Below are 22,808 nucleotides of genomic sequence, written 5' to 3'. Positions count from 1 at the left end.
AACCATTCGAAAAGCCAATGGAGCAGAAGAAAACTTGTGCTAGAACATTCTGGCCTTTCAGCAGGATCCTGGAAATACAATTACCTGCTGGAGAAATGTTTGAAGGGAGTGGAGAGAATGGAAGAGGCTACAAAGAGAAAGTGAGTGTTCCCTTGGCCAATAAAGGCTAAAGGGCCAACCTTTAAATACTGGTTAGGAAACTACTGCCAGCCCTCAAACTAAATTCGGCCCTTGGCCTGTTTGTGTAAATAAAGTTTTATTGGAACACAGCCATGCACATTCATTTATGTTGTTTACAATGACTTTTGCACTCTAATGGCAGAGTTGAGGATTGGTAACAGACACATGACCTGCAAAGCTTGAAACATTTACTAACTGAATCTTTGTAGAAAAAAATATGCCAAAATATTTTTTAAAACAAACAGAATTTCGTTTAACTTTGGAAAGTGCTCAGGCAAGAGCATTCAGTTAATCTGCAACAAATGCCAGCAGACATTTAGGGGCCAGGAAGACCATCTCAGAGGCCTAAAGAGTCAGTGTTCTGCATTTCTTTTATAGGATAAACAACAACAGGTGGCCTTTAACTTTTCTGTGGCATCCTTTTAATATTACACAAATCTTAAGTGTTACACTCCTTCATGCCAATAGATTCTAGGCAGCTCATTACTCTGTTTATGTGTGGGCAGTGAGAGCTATGACCATCTCATTGTGACATCTAGGTGGCGCCCCTCACTGAAGTTCTTAGGGTAGTAAGAAATTAAAGAACAGCTGTATATTTTTAATTAATTTTTTTTTTTTAAATCTACACCCAGGAGTGGAATTGCTAGGTCTTATGGTAGTTCTATTTTTAGTTTTTTGAAGAACTTCCATACTGTTTTCCAGTTGCTGCACCAATTGAGATTCCCACCAACAGTGTACAAAAATTTCTTTTACCCCACATCCTCGCAAACATTTGTTATTTGTATTCTTTTTGATGATAGCAATTCTGACAGGTGTGAGGTGATACTCACTGTGGTTTTGATTTGCATTTCTCCTGATGATTTGTGATGTTGAGCATCTTTTCATGGACCTGTTGGTCATCTACATTTCCTCTTTGGAAGAATGTCTCTTTAGTTCTGCCTAATTTTTAATCATGTTGTTATTCAAGAAGATAAGTAGACCCCAATGTTCATAGCAGATTATTTGCAATAGCTTAGATATAGAAGCAACCTAAGTGTCCATTAAAAGATGAATGAATAAAGAAGCTGTGGTATAAGAGTGTGTGTGTGTGTATACGTATATATTGGAGAAGGAAATGGCAACACACTCCAATATTATTGCCTGGAAAATTCCATGGACAGAGGAGTCTGGCAGGCTACAGTCCATGGGATTGCAAAGTGTAAGCTACGACTGAGCACATATATGTATATATACATACATCTCTATATGGATACACGCATACATGCATACATGGAATACTGCTGCTGCTGCTGCTGCTAAATTGCTCCAGTCGTGTCTGACTCTCTGAGACCCCAGAGACGGCAGCCCACCAGGCTCCCCCATCCCTGGGATTCTCCAGGCAAGAACAGTGGAATGGGTTGCCATTTCCTTCTCCAATGCGTGAAAGGGAAAAGGGAAAGTGAAGTCGCTCAGTCGTGTCCGACTTTTAGTGATCCCACGGACTGTAGCCTACCAGGCTCCTCCGTTCATGGGAGTTTCCAGGCAAGAGTACTGGAGTGGGGTGCCATTGTCTTCTCCAACATGGAATACTACTCAGGCATAAAAACAATTTTTGTCATTTGCAGCAACATGGATGAACTTGGAGAGCATTATACTAAGTGAAGTAAGTCAGAGAAAGACAAACACTGTATATCTTACATGTGGAATCTAAAACTACAATAAACTAGTGAATATAACAAAAAAGTAGCAGACAGATATAGCGAACAAATTAGTGGATGGGGTTGGGAGTGGTAATATATAGGTGGGGGAGTGGGAGGTACAAATTATTGGGTATAAGATAGGCTCATGGATGTATTGTACCACACAGGGAATGTAGCCCATATTTTGTAAAAACTGTTAATGGAAAGTAATCTTTAAAAATTGTATGAAAAATCATGATTTTATAATATTTGTACATGCACAACCTTCAACTTCGTAAAAAGTAAAAAAAAAACAAAATAAAATGAAGAACTGCTGATTCTTCATTCTCTTTCCAGCTTAATGAGTAGCTGAGTGCACACTGGTGGTCAGGGGCCATGACCGTACCTGTTGGCCAAAAGCTGGGACCTGGTTCCTGAGGGTGAGGTCAGGTAGATGGCCAAGTCTCCCCTCCTGGGGTGGGTGATGGTGATGCGCACGACTACATGCTCTAGGTAGTTGACGTGATGGTTGGGGTTGTCGGAGCAGCCCGAAGCTTTGTAGATGGAGCGCACTGCACTGTTGGGGCGAATCGTCCTGCAGCAGAGAAGAAGTTTGAGCAAAGTGCACAGCAGAGCCCGACTGAGTGAACCTGCAGGCCTGGCAGGACTACATGGTGTAAGATAAGCAGTGGATGCTTAAAGGACCAGCCCCTCAGGCAAATGATTAGGTTGCTTAGAGGAGTAATCCTGCTTGGACTGTGAGAAAGATGTAAATGAGAGGAATGGGGAATTTAAGGTGTCTTTGATCTTCGTGAAGGTAGTGGACATCGATCCTGTTAAAACACATTACTAGGCTCTGGAACTGGAGTTCCTGGGGTGGGTCACGAATGAGCATTTCCAGAAAGCTCTCCAGTGACAGTGATGTTGCTGAACTATGGAATCCACTTTGTGTACCACCAGTATAGGGGACCTGGGGACTACTGTAACCTTAGTTCAAATCCCTGGTCTACCATTTTCTTGCTCTATAAACTAAGAGGAGCCCACTCTTCCTTTTGCCTACAAGGTCCTGTCTTCTTCCCAAACTTCCTCCTGTACCTCTGTGCCTTCTGAAGACGGGGTTCCAGCCCCACCAGCACTGGTTTGAGTTCTGGGATAATTCAAGTTTCCCAGCTCAGGGACATTGCATGTGCTACTCTGCCTCTAGTGCTTTTTTATTGCTCTTCCTATAGCTGACTCATCTTCTTTCATGATTAAAGCTTAAATTTCACTCTCTAAGGCCATCATTGAACCATAGGAAAATCATGTTCTCTGTCTTTCATTTTCTACCGTTTTTATTTCACTTATTGTAACTTGTAATTATCTATTTATTGTATTATTTTGGTTTGACTTCCCCAATAGACTGTAAGCTCCATAAATGTGGAAGCATTTCTTATTCCTGTTTCTATCCCTAATATCTAGCCCCATTTTTTTTTTAAATTTATATTGTATCAAAGGATAATTGCTTTAAAGAATTTTGCTGTTTTCTGTCAAACCTCAACATGAATCAACCACAGGTATACATATATCCCCTCCCTTTTGAAACTCCCTCCCATCTCCCTCACCATCCCACCCCTCTAGGTTGATACAGAGTCTGTGTTTGAGTTTCCTAAGCCACACAGCAAATTCCCATTGGCTATCTATTTTACATATGGTAATGTAAGTTTACATGTTACTCTTTCCATACATCTCATCCTCTCCTCCCCTCTTCCCATGTCCATCTGTCTATTCTCTATGTCTGCTTCTCTAATGTTTCCCTGTATAAATTTATCAGTACCATTTTTCTAGATTCTGTATATATGCATTAGAATACAGTATTTATCTTTCTCTTTCTGACTCACTTCACTGTGCCTAATAGGTTCTAGGTTCATCCACCTCATTAGAACTGACTCAAATGCATTCCCTTTTATGGCTGAGTAATATTCCATTGTGTATATGTACCACAACTTCTTTATCCATTCATCTGTCAATAGACATCTAGGTTGCTTCCATGTTCCAGCTATTGTAAATAGTGCTGCAGTGAACAATGGGATACGTGTGTCTCTTTTAATTTTGGTTTCCCCAGGGTAAATGCTTATGAGTGGGATTGCTGGGTCATAAGGTGGCTTTATGCCTAGTTATTTAAGGAATCTCCATACTGTCTTCCATAGTGGCTGTATCAATTTACATTCTCACCAACAGTGCAAGAGCATTCCCTTTTCTCCACACCGTCTCCAGGATTTATTGTTAGTAGCCTTTTTGATGATGGCCATTCTGATCGGTGTGAAGTGATATCTCATTGTAGTTTTGATTTGCATTTCTCTAATAATGAGCGATGTTGAGCATCTTTTCATGTGTTTGTTAGCCATCTGTGTGTCTTCTTTGGAGAAATGTCTGTTAGGTCTTTTTTCCACTTTTTGATTGGATTGTCTGTATTTCTGGTATTGAGTTGTATGAGCTGCTTGTATATTTTGGAAATTAATCCTTTGTCAGTTGTTTCATTTCCTATTATTTCCTCCCTTTCTGAGGATTGTCTTTTCACCTTGCTTATAAGTTTTCTTTGCTGTACAAAAGCTTTTAAGTTTAATCAGGTCCCACTTGTTTACTTTTGTTTTTTTATTTCCATTAAAAACAAAATGGATCCTCTATGATCCATTTAGAGGATCTTGCTTTGATTTCAGTCATCGAGTATTCTGCCTATGTTTTCCTCTAAGAGTTTTATGGTTTCTGGTCTTACATTTAGGTCTTTAATTCATTTTGAGTTTATCTTTGTGTGTGGTATTAGAAGTATTCTAATTTCATTCTTTTACATGTAGCTGTGCATGTCCCAGCACCACTTATTGAAGAGGCTGTCTTTACCCCCTTGTATATTCTTGCCTCCTTTGTCAAAAATAAGGTACCCATAGGTGCATGGGTTTATTTCTGGGCTTTCTATCTTGTTACATTGGTCTATATTTCTGTTTTTGTGCCAGTACCAAACTGTCTTGATGACTGTAGCTTTGTAGTATAATCTGAAGTCAGGAAGGTTGATTCCTCCAGGTCCATTCTTTTTTCTCAAGATTGCTTTGTCTATTTGGGATCTTCTGTGTTTCCATATGAATTGTGAAATCTTTTGTTCTAGTTCTGTGAAAAATGCCCTTGGTAATTTGATAGGGATTGCATTAAATCTGGAGATTGCATTTGGTAGTATAGTCATTTTCACAATGTTGATTCTTCCTACCCAGGAACATGGAATATCTCCCCATCTGTTTATGTGGTCTTAGATTTCTTTCATTAGTATCTTATAATTTTCTGTGTACAGTTCTTTTGTCTCCTTAGGTAAGTTTATTCCTAGATATTTAATTCTTTTTGTTGCAATGGTGAATGGGATTGATTCCTTAATTTCTCTTTCTGACTTTTCATTGTTAGTGTATAGAAATGCAAGTGACTTCTGTTCATTGATTTTGTATCCTGCAACTTTGCTAAATTCAATGATTAGCTCTAGTAATTTTCTGATACTATCTTTAGGGTTTTCTATGCACAGTATCATGTCATCTGCAAACAGTGAGAGTGTTAATTCTTCATTTCCAATCTGGATTCATTTCTTTTTCTTCTCTGATTGCTGTAGCCAGAACTATGTTGAATAATAGTGGTGAAACTAGACACCCTTATCTTGCTCTTGATCTTAGGGGGAATGCTTTCAGTTTTTCACCATTGAGAATAAAGTTTTCTGTAGGCTTATCATATATGACCTTTACTATGTTCAGGTAGGTTCCTTCTATGCCCATTTTTTGAAGAGTTTTCATCATAAATGGGTGCTGAATTTTGTCAAAGGTTTTTTCGGCATCTATTGAGATGGTCATATGGTTTTTATCTTTCAATTTGTTAATATGGTGTATCACATTGAATGATTTGCATATATTAAAGAATCCTTGCATCCTGGAAATAAACCCAACTTGATCATGGTGTATGAGCTTTTTGATGTGTTGCTGAATTCTGTTTGCTAAAATTTTGTTGAGGATTTTTGCATCTATGTTCATCAGTGATATTGGCCTGTAGTTTTCTTTTTTTGTGTTGTCTTTGTCTGGTTTTGGTATCAGGGTGATGGTGGCCTTGTAGAATGAGTTTGGACGTGTTCCTTCCTCTGCAATTTTTTGAAAGAGTTTTAGAAGGATAGGCATTATCTCTTCTCTAAACGTTTGACAGAATTCTCCTGTGAAGCCATCAGGTCCTGGGCTTTTGTTTTTTGGTAGTTTTTTGATCACAGTTTCAATTTCAGTGCTTGTAATTGGGTTATTCATAATTTCTTTCTTCCTGGTTCAGTCTTGGAAGACTGAACTTTTCTAAGAATCTGTCCATTTCTTCCAGGTTATCTGTTTTATTGCCATATAGTTGTTCATAATAGTCTCTTATAATCCTTTGTATTTCTGCACTGTCTGTTGTAATCTCTTCTTTTTCATTTCTAATTTTGTTGATTCAATTCTTCTCTCTTTTTTTGATGAGTCTGGCTAAAACTTTGTCAATTTTGTTTATCTTCTCAAAGAACCAGCTTTTAGTTTTATTAATTTTTACTATTTTTTTTTTCATTTATTTCTGCTTTATGATTTATTTCCTTCTACTAATTTTGGGGTTTTTAAATTCTTTTCCCAGTTGTTTTAGTTGTAAAGTTAGGTTGTCTACTTGATGTTTTTCTTGTTTCTTGAGGTAGGGCTGTATTGCTATAAACTTCCCTTTTAAAACTGCTTTTGCTGCACCCCATAGGTTTTGAGCTATTGTCTTTTCATTGTCATTTGTTTCTAGAAAAGTTTTGGTTTCCTTTTGATTTCTTCAGTAACCTTTTGGTTATTTAGAAACATGTTGTTTGATCTCCATGTATTTGTGTTTCTTACAGTTTTTTTCTTGTAATTGATATGTAGTCTCATAGCATTTTGGTCGGAGAAGATGCTTGATTAAATTTCAGTTTTCTTAAATTTACTGAGGTTTGATTTGTGACCCAGGATGTGGTCTATCGTGGAGAATGTTCCATGTGCAGTTGAGAAGAAGGTGTCTTCTTCTGCATTTGAATGGAATGTCCTGAAGATATTAATGATATCCATCTCATCTGATGTATCATTTAAGAATTGTGTTTCCTTATTAATTTTGTTTTGATGATCTGTCCATTGGTGTGAGTGGGGTGTTTAAGTCTCCTACTATTATTGTGTTACTGTCAGTTTCTCCTTTTATGTCTGTTAGTGTTTCTCTTATGTACTGAGGTGCTCCTATGTTGGATGCACAGATATTTACAATTGTTATATCTTCCTCTTGGATTGATCCCTTGATCATTATGTAGCATCCTTTCTTATCTCTTGTAATCTTCTTTATTTTAAGGTCTATTTGGTCTGATATGAGGATTGCTACTCCAGCTTTCTTTTGCTTCCCATTTGCATGGAGTATATTTTTCCATCCTCTCACTTTCAGTCTATATGTGTCTTGAGGTCTGAAGTGGGTTTCTTGTAGGCAGCATATATACGGGTCTTATTTTTGTATCCATTTAGTTAGTCTGTATCTTTTGGTTGGAGCATTTAATCCATTTACATTTAAAGTAATTATTGATATATATGTTCCTGTTGCCGTTTTCTTAATTGTTTGGGGTTGATTTTGTAGATCTTTTTTTCTGGTGTATTTCTTGACCATATAAGTCTGTTTAACATTTGTTGTAAAGCTGGTTTGGTGGTACTGAATTCTCTTAACTTTTGCTTGTCTGAAAAGCTTTTTATTTCTCCATCATTTTTGAATGAGATCCTTGCCGGGTCCAGTAATCTTGGTTGTAGATTCTTCCCTTTCAGTACTTTAAATATATCCTGCCATTCCCTTCTGGCCTGCAGAGTTTCTGCTGAAAGATCAGCTGTTAAGCATATGGGGTTTCCCTTGTATGTTACTTGTTGCTTCTCCCTTGATGCTTTTAATATTCTTTCTTTGTGTTTAGTCTTTGTTAGTTTGATTAGTATGTGTCTTGGCATGTTTCTCCTTGGGTTTATCTTGTATGGGCCTATTTGTACCTCTTGGACTTGATTGACTATTTCCTTTTCCATGTTGGGGAAATTTTCTACTATAATCTCTTCAAAAATTTTCTCATACCCTTTCTTTTTCTCTTCTTCTTCTGGGACCTCTATAATTCGAATGTTGGTGTGTTTGATATGGTCCCAGAAGTCTCTGAGACTGTTCTCAGCTCTTTTCATTCTTTTTACTTTATTCTGTTCTTCAGAAGTTATTTCCACCAATTTATCTTCCAGTTCACGGATTTGTTCCTTTGCTTCAGATGTTATTCTATTGATTCCTTCTAGAGTATTTCTAATTTCAGTAATTGTGTTGTTTGTCTCTGTATGTTTATTTTTTAATTCTTCTAGGTTTTTGTTAAATTATTCTTGCATTTTCTCCATTTTGTTTTCAAGGTTTTTGATCATCTTTACTATCATTATTCTGAATTCTTTTTCAGGTAGTTTGCCTGTTTGCTCTTCATTTATTTGGACTTCTGTGTTTCTAGTTTGTTCCTTCATGTGAGCAGTATTTCTCTGCCTTTCCATTTTTTTTTTTTTAAGTTATTGTGTTTGAGGTCTCCTTTCCCAGGCATCAAGGAAATTTGAATTCTTTCCTTGATTAAGGTTGAATTCCTTTTTTCTTTTGGCTTCTGTCCTCCTAAAATTGGTCCAGTGGTTTGTGTGAGCTTCGCATAGGGTAAGATTTGTGTGGAGTTTTTGTTTGTCTCTTTTTCCTCTGATTGGCAAGGCTGAGTGAGGTACTCAGCCTTGAGTGGTACTCCTATCTGCTGATGATTGGGTTTGTATTTTTGTTTTGTTTGTTGTTTAGATGAGGCATCCTGCACAGGATGCTACTGGTGGTTGGGTGATGCCGGGTCTTGTATTCAAGTGGTTTCCTTTGTGTGATTCTCAGTGTTTGATACTCCCTAGTCTTGGAGTCAGCGCTCTTACTCCAAAGGCTCAGGGCCTGATCTCTGGGGCGTACGTTGCCTGTTGAACAGCCTCAGAAGCTTCAGGCTCAGCATCTTGAAGTCGGGCTGGGAAGACTGATGGGTGTCACCAGGCCTTGCTCAAAGTTCTGACATGGCTCTGGGTGCCTCTGGTCAGCCGGGTCTGGGCTGCTTCTCTGGGCTCTGAGGGTCCCAGGCATCTGGCAGAAAGGATGCAGGGATGCAGCACATGCAGGAGGAGATCTGGACTCCTCCCGGCTGCCTCTGCCACTAGTCCTGTTCTTGATATCCAATAAATGAAAGAAAAATAGATGCTGAATTGGTAAATGAAATTTGTGTAGAAATAAACAATCATTCCATTTGATCTCATTTCTTCATTTGTCAAAAGGGAATAAAACCCAAGTTGTTATCAAGTTTTAAGAAGAAAACACACATTAAGTTGCTAGGGCTTGACCTATAGTAAGAACTCAATAAATACTGGTTAACTTTTTACTCCTTTTTTTTTTTTTTTTCATATTCTTTGCCACAAATGGGTAGAATGAGAAAAAAAAAAATTTAGTCCATTTATTTCTGCTTCCTAACAGTTTCCTCAAGAATCATAATGGCTCTGTTCTCGTTACAAACCAAAGTTCGTAAGTATTTGTCTGAGCTAACTCTCTATAAAAAGAAAGCCAAAAGCAAAATACTAATAAAATCACTATAATAAATCCTAATTCTTCAAATTCAGCGCCTAGGAGAGACTTCACTATCACTTGGTAAATCCTGTTGCACAGCCTCCAGGTTTGTGTGGCCGAAACAGGACACCAGGCTCTGGAATCTGAGTAAGTGCAACCTCATTTACTGTGCATCCTGCCTCACTCTCAGAGAACGACATGGTCAGTAGCTAAGTTTCCAGAACATAAGGCTTAGTTTTGGGGGTATACCAACTTATGGGAAATACTTCTACCATCAAACACAAGTACTGACAGAGTAGAAACTTGAAGACTATCCACGTGTAAGGGTCCTCCCATCCTCTTATAAAATATGCTTTTAAGGATCCTTGGCTTATACTAGTGGGCTTTCCTGGTGGCTCAGATGGTGAAAAATCCACCTGCAATGTGGGAGACCTGGGTTCCATCCTAAGGAACCTAAGGTTGGAAAGATCCTCTGGAGGAGGGCATAGCAGGTTATACTACGACGGATTTAACAGTTTAGGGTCTTAGACATTCTATTAAGATTTTATAATCATGTTAGAAAAAAACTACACAAACTACTAGACAGGGCTGTCTCGAGACCTCTGCCTGGGCCAGCTGTCTTTTAGGGAATGGTCATGCTGTCTCCCTGCAGCAAACATTACTTGATTTGTCGGTCTGTGCTCTCCACACACACGTGCTGCTGGGGAACAGTGGTCCACTTCTCCGCCTCCATCACCATGGCTTCTGCATCCATCAGTCCAAATCCATAGAGATGGCTCACTAGAGAAGGCAAGAAGTTGGTCAGCTTTACTGTGGTTGGTAGCAACCTATGCTATATATGTTGACTTATACTTTCACCCTATAGAAAAGCCAGACACGACCCAATGGGAGCCAAGCTTTCCTTCTAGCACCAATTAAAAAGCAAATAAAACAAGTAAATAACCCAAAGAAGAAAATAAGATGAATGCATGTTATTCACTGAATATGTATTATAACTAGTAACAGAACTACCATTTATGAATTGTTACTACATGGCAGGTACTAGTCCATATTTTTACATTTAATCCTCCTAACAATCTTAAAATGTTAGTGCAATTACTATTATCCCTCATGGATGAGGAGAAAGAAATTTGGCTGAGACTGACTAGCAGTTCAGTGGTTGAGCCAACTTCTAACCCACAAAGATTTACTCTCAGGCTCCATTGTTACCCACTTGTATTCAAGTGATAACACCATCCCATTTGTAAGATAAAACAATTAGTAGGTTTAAAGAGAAGTAAGTGTACACAACTTCTCTTAGTGCAGTCAGAACTAACATGCAAGAAATACCAATTTTCTGACATATCTAGTTTTTTGGTTGAAAATCCAAGAAGACATAAATCATTACCTTTCCTCTAGCATATGAAAAATTTATTAAAGTTTATGCATGAAATATTTGGAGGCTTCTAAACTTTCATGACACCTTCTTATCCTCGGATGCTGTAAACTTTTAGTTCTCAATGAGAATATCTATTGATCTAAGCTAAATTTGACCTAACTTTCTCAGAAACTTTACTTATATATAGGACAATTTAATGATGACACAGTGATATCTACATTTGCAACTCTTTCTAAAAATACTTTAAAATCCCAGTTGAATACGTAAAATCTCCATCTTGCATTAAACTCTTTTATATCTTTATATTTAACACAAAGTCATACTTTACTCTGCTATGGCAAAGATATATGTAGAATTTTTATACATGTACTTTTGAAACTTTTATTATAAATGGTATTTTTCTTAATTAAAAAATAATGTATGTTCACTGTAAAAACTTGTAAATACATCCAGAAAAGAAAAAATAAAACTTATCAATAACCTCATCACAAATTGGTAACTGCTATTAACAAGTCTATTTAGTTTTAGTTACATAATATTACAGGAGGCAAGCTTGCCTCCTTAATTTGAAAAGATACAGAGTAACACACATATAATAGAGGAGAAATGTCAAATTTGGGATTAAGGAAACCAAATTGTGGAGCTCTTTTTTAAAGTTCATTGAAATCCTATGTTGTCACTTATCACTTCACCACAGTCTATATCATTTCACCATGGATATTCAAAGGTATTTTCTTGCCCTGGAGGAACTGAAATTATTGACAAAGACGCAGTGCGAGGCTCTCTAACTCTTCATGGTACCCAAATATCCCCAAGCCAGTGTCAAGTGATTTTAAACCAGTGTAATTTATAATTTAATCTCAGTTTAGGGAAATAAGATGAGAGATTTGATTGATATGAAGGGGGTGGGGAAGAGGGTGAGGGGGTGGGTTTGGGGAGGGTAAGGACTTTGAATAGTCTGCAAAATGGGTGTCTCGGCCCCAGCTCAGCTTTGCACACTGCCCTTCCCCACCTCCCCACCCCCAATAATTGTCAACTTAACAACCTTTAGGACATAAATTAACACGCAGAGCTGTCAAATACAACAAACACTTCATGCCTGTTAAACAACCACTTGAGTTAAGTAGAAAAGCACCTTGAGTCTTTATGAAGGCTGTAAATTGTTTCCTTTTCTGACTCAATTCCTACCCTTCAGAGACAAGGTCTGTTCATGCAATACTCAAAGGAGGTGTTCAGAACAGAGGCTGAGTAGCTCCAGTTAAACTACAGACTGGCGAGTCAACAGAAAAAAATGTTTGTTAATAGAATATTAATAAACAAGGAAATTAGACTAGATCAGTGAAGGCCACCGAATCACTAATGGAGACTTGCAGCATTTTAAAATATTTTAATACACTTGAAATTGAGAATCTGTCCACAATCATGATACACAGCCAAAGGAAAAAAATGAAATAAATTTATTTTTTCTTTTATAGGGAGGAGGGGTGCAGTACCGGCAATGTATCAACTCTCTTCTGAATGGCAGTTATTTGTTTGGTTTTTGGTAAATACTAAGGAGAAAATAATTACACAATAAATGTGTTGGGCAGATAAACTCCTTCAAAACATGGTGTTAACAGGGAAAATCGCCATTAAATGGTTTGAAAGTTCTAGTAGTTTTATGAGATATAAGTGACATGTAATAATTTTTTATATGACATGAAGTTTCACACTCTAAAATTAACTTATAAATTCAGAACATGTGTTTTTTTGTTTGTTTGTTTGTTTCTGTTGTGGTGACCGTTTGAGTCACAGCTCGCTCATCACACTGTTACCATTGTTACCACACCACATGGGGTATGATTTCTCTTCCGTGACTGCAGAGCGTCTGGCTTAGAGAAGAGGTTCCAAATGTATTTGTAAAGTAAATGAATGTAACGGATCTGAGAAACTGCATTTAATTCACCAAGTGGCATAAAGTGTTTACAGGAGAATTGTAAAGGGAAATTAGGAGGCCTGTTCTTTTTGTTACAGACTCCTATAAACTCATCATTAATAACTAAAAGTGTATCCTAGTGTAGAGCCAATATTCCCATTTTCAAAAATTTTACAATTACCTGTATATAATATGCCATGCAAACAACTGGTTGTGATATGACCATTCCATAACTAAAAAGTTTTATCTACGCACATTTCTCATGCCATGACCTGAGCCTGAAAATGACTTTATGATGATGAAGTGGAATCTCTTCATGCAGGCACTGTGTCGAATGCAAAATTCTATGGATTCAGTATTTAGAAAGACATTGAGGGAACAAAGCATGTATACAGACTAAATATCTTGATGCACAGATCTCATAGGTATTTCAGAAACTAAATCTAACTCTTTGAAGAATGTGGTTGAACAAACTTAATAAGAGGAATTTGAAAAACTTGCGTAATAGTATATTTGTTCCATTAGGTGACATGAGTTTATGCAGAGCACTTCCAAAGAGTGGAACTGCCTTGCGCCAGAAGTATAACTAGCTTGTATCCCAAGTAATCCAAAGGCTTCCCTGTTTGGACTAGGCAGGTGGACAAGCAAAGGGAGGAAGATAGATGAAGGTCCCAGGAGGTATATTTTCATTTTCTGATGAGACCAGAAGTACCAAGAGGAGCTAGTCATTAAATACACAGGTAAATAATGGCATAGTTCAAAAGCAGATACAGTTGATTCAGACAGCAGTACTAGTTATGAGACCCAAAACAGTCAATTCTAAAGAAAAGTTAGAAAACTTAGTAGGAAAAGAAAATTTGAAGTTATAACCAGGGAATTTGATATATCCTTACTGATGCCAGCTATTTCAAACCCTTTGAAAAGTCATACCGCACTGATTGGCTATTCATGATAACTCTAAATGGCTATTAGTAAAGCCCTGTCTAATATAATAAAGGAATTGATTGGAGAAAGTTTGATTGTTTTTTTAACTTTTTTGAGCTCCCTGAAGTAATAAAGCTTTTTGCTACCAGCTGTCAGATATACAGACAATGCTATGTAGCAACCAGAAGGGCAAATGACAACAAAAATGGGCCTGAGAGATTGAAAATTTTGCCTGTGACTGCAAAAAATACAACTAAGAAACAGCTATCCATTCCTGAGCATTTAGTATAAAAGTACAGTCAATTTCTTCCATTGGGGAAATCATTTCTTATGACTAGTTTGACTAAATGTCTAGGTTTACCTAATGGAGAAGACTCTTGAGAGTCCCTTGGACTGCAAGGAGATCCAACCAGTCCACCCTAAAGGAGATCAGTCCTGGGTGTTCATTGGAAGGACTGATGCTGAAGCTGAAACTCCAGTACTTTGGCCACCTCATGCGAAGAGTTGGACTCCTTGGAAAAGACCCTGACGCTGGGAGGGGTTGGGGGCAGGAGGAGAAGGGGATGACACAGGATGAGATGGCTGGATGGCATCACTGACTCGATGGACATGAGTCTGAGTAAACTCCAGGAGTTGGTGATGAACAGGGAGGCCTGGCGTGCTGCGGTTCATGGGGTCGCAAAGAGTCGGACACGACTGAGCGACTGAACTGACTGACCCAATACAGTCCTGGTTTGAGCACTGAATTCCTATGTCCTGGAGAAACTCCTTATTCATGGGCAAACCAGGTGAGCTGCCACCCCACGTGGACCTGAGGGAGCATGGAGTGGCACTGAACTCTCACATCTTTTAATGTCAACAGCCTAGTGACTAGGAGGTATCTGTGCAGGCATACTGAATTTTGTATTTGTTGAGATGTATTCAATCATCAAAATATAAAATATGGTTGATAAATTAGGTTCAATTACTCAATTGCTAGAAAGGGACAGTTTCAATACACTTCACCGATATAAACGAAGAGTTTATCCCATTAATTATGATATCACTTGTGCGGTTTGGAGCACCTACTATCGTCAACACAATGAGGCTCTGAAAGAAACAGAAAATGCTATGAGTTCTCAGATGGCCAGGGGATGAGATAAGAATAGCTCTATGATTTCACTAAGAAACAAAAGTGGTAACTTTGTACAAAAGACTTCAAAAGTCAAGAAAAGAAATCAGTTTAAAAAAAAAGATAATGGATAAAAAGCTACCGATAAAGCCTGCTCTACAGAAAGTACTCAGTGAATGTTTGCTGAAATTTGGAGTCGGGAAGATGACATGGAGGGGAAGGTGATATCTGGACCGGGCTTTGGGGCTCTCGTCGATTTCAGCGAGGTGGAGATGCATGGAGGACAGCTGGGGCCAGAACGGAGCCTCCTGATTAAAGAATCCTCAGGTCTGTGTACCGTTCTTTGGGGCAGTGAGCAAGATGGCAGCCTGGCGTGTGGGGAGAGTGGTCAGCAGGGGATGGGCATGAGCAGTCTACGTGGCCGGAAGCAAGGGGGAGAGAGTGGACTGTGGGGGAACTGGATGCCAACCATGACTGAGGGGCGTCTTCTGCCATCAGTCAGGCTGCTGTTCTCCTACCTAAGGGGAAACCACCACACTGAGAGATAGTGAGGCAAATGCAAATTCCTGTCTTGAGGGGGGCTGCCGATCTGCAGGGTGGGGTTGAAACTTCGGCTGAGATCAAAGAGTTCCTGCAGCTGCTGGAGTCCTCGCACCTTTGGGTTCTTTGATCCTCAATGTGCTGAACCACCTGTTCTGAAATAACTGCTCCCACCAGGGACCCTGCACCTCCTGCACCTACTAATCAAACCAGACCAAACGTGCAGAATAGGCAGAGGGTGTGAAATGTACCCCATTGCACATGAATAATGTAAATGCTTAAGTACTGCTTCTTTTAAAGTAGAAGTAAACAGCTAAATAAGAAAACATAAAATGTAAGATTCATAAGCATGAAGAAGCAGAAGTAATACTCTTCCATCTCCTATGTCAGCATTTCTACACCCAAACATCTTGATAAATGAAAACAGGATGCTTGCAGAATTAGCCTTTTCTTCCCTTTTCTTACTCCTTTTCTCAGACATGTATCTCTTTATTATGTACCCTTTAAATTTCAGCATGAAAAACACATAAGCTTCTTAGAGAAATCAGAACTAGCACTGCAGTGCTTTCTTCTGCCTCCTCCTGCAAAATGCAGACTCCTGGGGGCAGGAAGAACCCCACAGCCAGCACCTGCCTTATTGCCTTACTTTGCATGGTTTGTTTTTAGCTTTCCTTTGCTTTTCCTAAAATTGTAGGCTCTACTAACAACTGCAGCCAGATCCAAAGATGCCAGCCATCACCAGCACTATCAAGGAACTGCATGTGGAAGGTTTCCAGACACTGATAACTTGGCTGTCTGCAGGGTCTGCACTTCAAAGCGCCCCTTGGGATCTGTTTGGTCAGCAGCTGTAGGTAGTCAGACAGGCTCATCATTACAGAAATGAAGTTTTTAGAGTTTAGGAAACCACTGCTGAGTTCTTCTCCATGTACAATGTACTTCATTATATGGTACATATGCACACAATTTATTATATATGCATATTTAAGATACATATTTACTGTAATCTTTTAAAACTTACAGAGTTAAGAAGATATGCCTGCCTTCTCTTAAGGGGATTTAAGAAAAGATAAATACGTCAAATTATTTTCTCTTCTTCTCTGGCCATTCTTCCTTTGTTTGCTTCCAAAGTGACTATAATAGGAAAGTAATTTGTTTAAGGTACTTGACTAGTATTTCTTGACTGGAGGTAGGAAAACTATTTTACCACCTTGGGGAAATTTAGCCATGTATTCCTAGGCATACATAGATCATAACTGGGCTTGTTCTTAGGAAACTATGATTGCTTAGACAGATGAGAACAAAATAAAAAATGTCCCACAAGGGCTTTTGGGTGAAGGCTAATTGAAGATTAGATTGACCATATGTCAGCTCCCCAGCCTAGATCTTCTTGGCATATAACCTGGACAAACAATTACCAGACTGGGATCTTAATGAGCCGGCAGTCAAAAATTCTTATTTTTGAATTATTCACATATCATTTATAGATAACTCTTCATTTAACTTTCCTTTATGTTTGCCTTTTCCTTAAATTTGCATAAATGAATAGAAAATTTGACTGACGTTTATATTTCAAGTGAGTATATTTTCATACTCAGTAGTTAACAGAGGTTGCAAAGATATGATTATTTTATCCAACTACACCAAAAATCCATGGCTCACCTGATATGATGCCATTACCTACTGTTGATATGATGGGTGGTAAACTGCAAAGAGTGATAACAGAAGAACTTATTCCTTGCAGCTAGGAATGTCACCTGATTGGGAAGAACGCTGACACTTACCTTTTTAAGTTTCAAGTGCTATGTAAGGCTTCTCGTGAAAATTCCTTTTCATTTACATAAAACTCAAATAAGGAACAATAATAAGGAAATTTCTGTAAAACTCAGAAAAATAGGCCATAATAGAAGACTGCATATTCTCTTAAATAATACTTGAGATGGTTCTTATGTCCTGGAGTAAGGTTTGGATTCATGGAGGTATAATTCATGGAGTAAGTAATGAAACAGGGATATTTGGAATGGTGTCTTCCTCAAGAAAGCTATGTGGGCCTGGAATCCCATGGATGGATTTAATCTGCAGGTAATGAAGTAGCCAGCAACCAAAAAATGACATCATTTATTTAATTAATATTTTAGAAATGCTGATCTGGCATTGATGTGTGGACTGAGGCAGGGAACTAGTTACTTCAGTGGTGCAGGCATGGGAGACCATAAAGAAGGTTATGGAAGAGGTGAATGAAATAAGAAATCACATAAGAAAGGAGCAAAGAAATTTCACATCTCACACTGTAGGATGCTCAGTCAGAGTGAACAGGATCAGAGTGAATGGGGTGATCTAGAGAAGGATATTCCCTGAGGATAGAGGTAACCTTGGGGGAGAAGTTGCTTCATAAAAGATGACTGATAGCTCTATTTTGGAAGTTCTGAGTTTTAAATGACACAGGAGAGCCTTGTGCAGAGATTCTAGGTCGGAAATGGATGAAGTCAAGGTGGAAGATGGTAGAACTGGGAATCATTAGTCAGGAGGTGGTCCTTGTCACTGAACGGAAGGCAGGGATGTGAATGTGGAATTAAGAGAATGTGAAAGGGAGGAAAGGAAGAAGGCAGAGAGGAGTGGAGAAGAAAAGAGAGCCAAGGTGTTCTCCCTCCAAAGCTCTCAAAGCAACAGTCCTTAGGGAATGGCCCAGGGACAGGGAGAGAAGGGACTCAGGAAAGTATCAAAGAAGAATGGGGCTGTATCTCTGCAGTATGAAAGGTAAGGAAAAGTAGTTCTGGACTGTGTAGATCAAAAGCATGAAACCCTGGAGAAAAACAAGGATCCCTCTGATCTGGCAAGCAGGAAATGGTTGAACATCTTAAAGAGAAACTGCACCTCAAAGGCGGAAGTGGAAACAAGACTGCAGGAGAATTAAAAGACGACACACTCAGGAAATGGAAGCAGCTAAATCAGACTGATGTGCTAGTCACCCAGCTGTGTCCGATCTTTGCGATCCCATGGACTGTGTGTCCATGGGATTCTCCAGGCAAGCGTAATAGAGTGTGTTGCCAGTTCCTTCTCTAAGGGATCTTCCCAACACGGAGATCGAATCCTGGTCTCCTGAATGGCAGGTGAACTCCTGACTATCCAAGCCACCAGGGAAGCCCCTAAATCAGACTACTTGTTGGGAATTTTTAATTGTGTAAGGAAGTACAGAACTAATGCAAGAGGATAATGTAAAAGTTTTTTACCTCCTCTGAAATGGGAGATACAAAGTTTGAAAAGAGAATATGATCATCCAATTGACCAAAAGGAGAATGCATGCAGCTGGGAGTACATGGCTAATAGAATGATAAGAGGTGAGATTTTTTTTTTAGAGCATCTTTCACACATGGGATTCCTTATCCAAGCTACAGAAAAAAATCATCTGAGAAATTTTTTTCATTTCTTCTAAGGATACTATTTCAATTAGCAACACTCGAATTTGAGTAGGAGAGAAATTAATTCATTACATACAGTGGATAACTTGGGTCTGTGTTTCCCAAACCTACATGTGCATCACCCAGAGGATTTGTTAGGGCACACATTAAGGAACCCCACCAATTAGGAGTTTCAAGGCAAGGCTCAGATTTGTTTCTACCAGGTTCCTGGGTGATACTGATATTGTTGGTTCAGGGACCCCACTTTCAGAACCACTTCTTGAAGCTACTACAGTTACCAGCTTTCCTGGAAACCTAGTTTACCAATGATAAAGCCTGGTTAATTAGGCTAATATCTCCAACATAGGGCTTGGGTCTCTGCAGACAGAGTTTACAAATATCCTGCCCTCATGCCAGAAGTGTCAGAAGTAAGCTGCTTACACAGAAGATCATGCCAAGATCAAGTCACATGTGGACTACCTACCAGAAACGTTTTTGCTTCTCTTATAAAACTACTTTCAGACGATAAAGTTCTAATTAATCTATAGATGCAGATCCCTCATTGTTCAAACACAGTTTTGTCTAGGTATTTTCTTCTTTGGATGCACATCACTTGAAGAGTTAAGTTCTCTGCATTGTTAGAACAGAATCAGTGTTTGATTGAATTACAAAATCGTGGTCAATCACAATGTTGAAAATAGTAAATGCAGTGAAGTGGCTGTCTCTTAACCCTACCGCCTCTATAACTGAAGTGCACTTATCAAGCATGTTTCAAGTATGTTTCCCAAAAGAAGAGGCCCAGAAGTTTTGTGTGGGTGGTAAACATATCTCATAAATGCACCTTTTTAATACATTAACTAATGAAATCTTTAAAATAATCCTATTAGCAAGATAGTTTTATTCACAATTTACAGTTGAAAATACTGTCTCATGAACATTAAAAAAAAACTCTCTTAAACTCACTGGAACTTGATCCCAAGTATTCAAAATCTTCATTCTATTATATACATACTCAGTGATCACTACTATACAAAAGACACATAGTATTTCTTTCAACTAAAGTACTCAAATCAATCATAAATTCTCAGAATAATAAGACAGCAAAGGTTGGGGTGGCATTTTGGGATTTATCTATGCATCACAAATGAACACTGGAACATTTTTATTCTCTCTGCTCTCTGCAAATCAACTGCATTAAAAACCACTCTCTTCTTCAAAACTCATTAAAATAGTATGTGCAGAAAAAGATATATGTGAAGTTTGGAAGAAAAGTTAACTGGCCCAGAAGCCCTTATTCTTGCTGAGAAATGACCTTCTTCAGTCATTTCTATCAGGAGTTTTCCCTGAGTGAGAAAATACTATTAATATGGCAAAGTTGCTTTATTTTATATTCATGCTGAGGCCATTTTTTTTTTATTATTACAGCTAACTAGGCATGCACAGATGGATGAGTGCCACTGGGTGGCAAAGAGCAGTTTCCCATTTGTTAACATCCAGCAGTGATCACAATACCCTCTTTTTCTGGCTCTTTCAAAGATGACTCTGGAAACTTCAGGGTGTACCACGGCTTCTGGTAGAACATCATAAAGTGAAGCCTGTTGAAACTATTACTGGGATGTGTGATGGAAGTTTAATTGCTTTGAAATGCCTAAGGCTAGCAAGATGTGAACATGTGTAAAGAGTTGAATTGAGATTCTAAGGGAAAAAAAGTCTGGATCTATTTATGTCACAGAAGATGTATCCAGATGGAATACACAAAGTGATCACCTGGTGTGTGTGACTGTACCCTCCGAGATGCAGTGGCCTTAGGAAGTTACGCATAAAACTAGGGAGGGATTAATTTTCAAGATTTCTTTTTGAATCCTTGGATGTGGTTTATATTGTAGACACTGGCATGAATATAAAGATCTCCATGGGTAGAAAAAGAGGATAGGCTAAACCATCTTTACTAACGTTTAGAACAATGTAATAAGGCCCCCTTTCCTCTCATTCATTTGCCTTATCTCATTGATCTTGAGGGCTTCCTATATAGCGCAAGTGGTAAGGAACCCGCCTGCCAATGCAGGAGACTTAAGAGATGTGGGTTCAATCCTTGAGTCGGGAAGATCCTCTGAAGGAGGGCATGGCAATCCACTCCAGTATTCTTGCCTGGAGAACCCCAGGGACAGAGGAGTCTGGCAGGCTACAGTCCATAGGGTCGCATAGAGTCAGACACAGCTGGAGCAACTTAGCATGTACATTGACCTTGAACCGACTTTCACAGCTGGAACACTGCCCATTTGGCATGATCTCAGCATGGTCACAGCAAGCTAGAGCCCCCTGTCCCCCGTGAGGGTGCCACAGTCTGTTCTGGGAAAGTTGATGCCAGAGTCCAAAACTGATAGGCAAGGACTAATTTCAATGACAGAGCTCCTCCTATGCACCTCAATCACATTTCTCTCTCTCACATTTAAAGCTCTATTCCTTTGTAGAAAAGAAGGTCTGTTGGGAGTACCTTCACAAAACAGCTTGTTGATAATCATGAAAGCATCTCATATAACTTTTCCACCACCGCCTTATGCCTGTGCTCATGAATTCTGCATATGTCAATTTTTAATCACCCAACATAAGAATCTCCTACTGACTCCACATGAAATAAGCATACATTTGAATGCATGAAGCTTCAATCATTTTTGGTCAAAAAATCAGGCGGAATGGAGAAAGAATAAGAAGAGAAAAATAGATTTGTGCTTAAACTCATTCACTCAAAATTCTAAGATTTTACATCAAACTATGTCTAGAAGCTGGGGATGATGAAAAAGATATTGGAAAACTATTTGACCGCAATAACTTTGCAAATGAGGGTCCTGAGAATGTCAAGGTTGAAGCAATAGATGAAGGTTAAAATGATCACAACCATCTCTGGAGAGATACCTTGTAAAAGGTACCCATGCCTTTTTGACAATTGTGGGAGAAATTACAACCAAATCCCATGCAACATGGTTGCCTACATGGGACCCATGTGAATTAGATGCCTCTTGTTTTAGGGGAACATCATCCCACTCCGGGGGCTTTCCTGTTAGCTTCGTGGTAAAGGATCCACCTGTCAATGCAGGAGACAGGGGTTCGATCTCTGGGTCAGAAAGGTCCCCTGGAGAAGGAAGTGAAGACTCACTCCAGTATTCTTGCCTGGAGAATCCCATGGACAGAGGAGCCTGGTGGGATATAACTCATGGGATTACAAAAGAGTGAGACACACCTTAGCAACTAAACAACAACATCCCACTCTGGGGCACATGACTTGTTGAGTCAATCACAGGCTAGATTTCAGTCTCCACTCAATTTCCTTATTTGATTCCCTAGTTCAGTTAAATAATCTGTGCAATAAACTATGTTACACCCTAATATGTAACCATAGACATTTCATGTATTTTTAGGTATATCCTCTGACTGTTTAATCATATATAGCTGGAATTTAGTGCAAGTTTTAGGCTTGTAAGATGCACAATATTGAACTCTGGAACAAAGCTGGACACATATCTTTTACCTTGGTTCTAAAAACAATTCTGAGGGCAAAACATATAAAGAAAAGCAAAGGATTTCCAGACAAAACCATCCCATACAGTATATTAAGAAAGCATAGACGCTGTAGCCTCTGGCAGGTTCAAAAAAATTATGCAGCTTCCTAGGACTACAGATGATTCTAAGTTTGCTTCACAGCTAAGAAAAAGAATACTAATGCAAAACTTAAGAAAGGGAAAAAGTCACTTATAAACTGTAAATGAATCTGTCACTCTACCTGCAATAGTCTCATAGTGACTCCAGAAGCTAACCAGAATTGTGTCACTAGCTTTCTTTAAATGTCTGCAAACTGACATGGCAAATTCAAAGACCACAGCTGTATGTGAAAATAATTCAAATATTGGAAGTTAAGTGGCCTTCTGAAGGTCATGGTGAACAATAATAAGCAACAAAAAGACTGGTTTGAAGGAAATCTGTGGTCTTCTTAAAGTACAGGTTCTGGCCTGACACTTTTCAAGAAGCAATCTCTTCACCACACCCTTTGCCCTGGGTTTATTAAAGGAGCCATTTC

At 38.8% G+C, this 22,808-nt stretch overlaps 1 protein-coding gene across 4 annotated transcripts in view; it reads right to left on the bottom strand.

Moving 5' to 3' along the window:
• The window catches only part of PCSK5 (proprotein convertase subtilisin/kexin type 5), a 498,339-nt gene that overhangs the window by 201,402 nt on the left and 274,129 nt on the right, over positions 1-22,808 (bottom strand). For all 4 annotated transcript variants that reach the window (XM_065908244.1, XM_065908247.1, XM_065908246.1 and 1 more), the window contains exons 11-12: positions 10,136-10,253; positions 2,245-2,433 (exon numbers count right to left, since the gene is read on the bottom strand). In XM_065908244.1, coding sequence (XP_065764316.1) covers positions 2,245-2,433; positions 10,136-10,253 — 307 coding nt within the window. The remainder of the gene's footprint in view (positions 1-2,244; positions 2,434-10,135; positions 10,254-22,808) is intronic.

Source organism: Muntiacus reevesi, chromosome 17 (genome assembly GCF_963930625.1).
Source record: "Muntiacus reevesi chromosome 17, mMunRee1.1, whole genome shotgun sequence".
NCBI lineage: Eukaryota > Metazoa > Chordata > Mammalia > Artiodactyla > Cervidae > Muntiacus > Muntiacus reevesi.
Note: the sequence above shows the minus strand (reverse complement) of the source record. Positions and strands in the feature narration are given on the sequence as shown.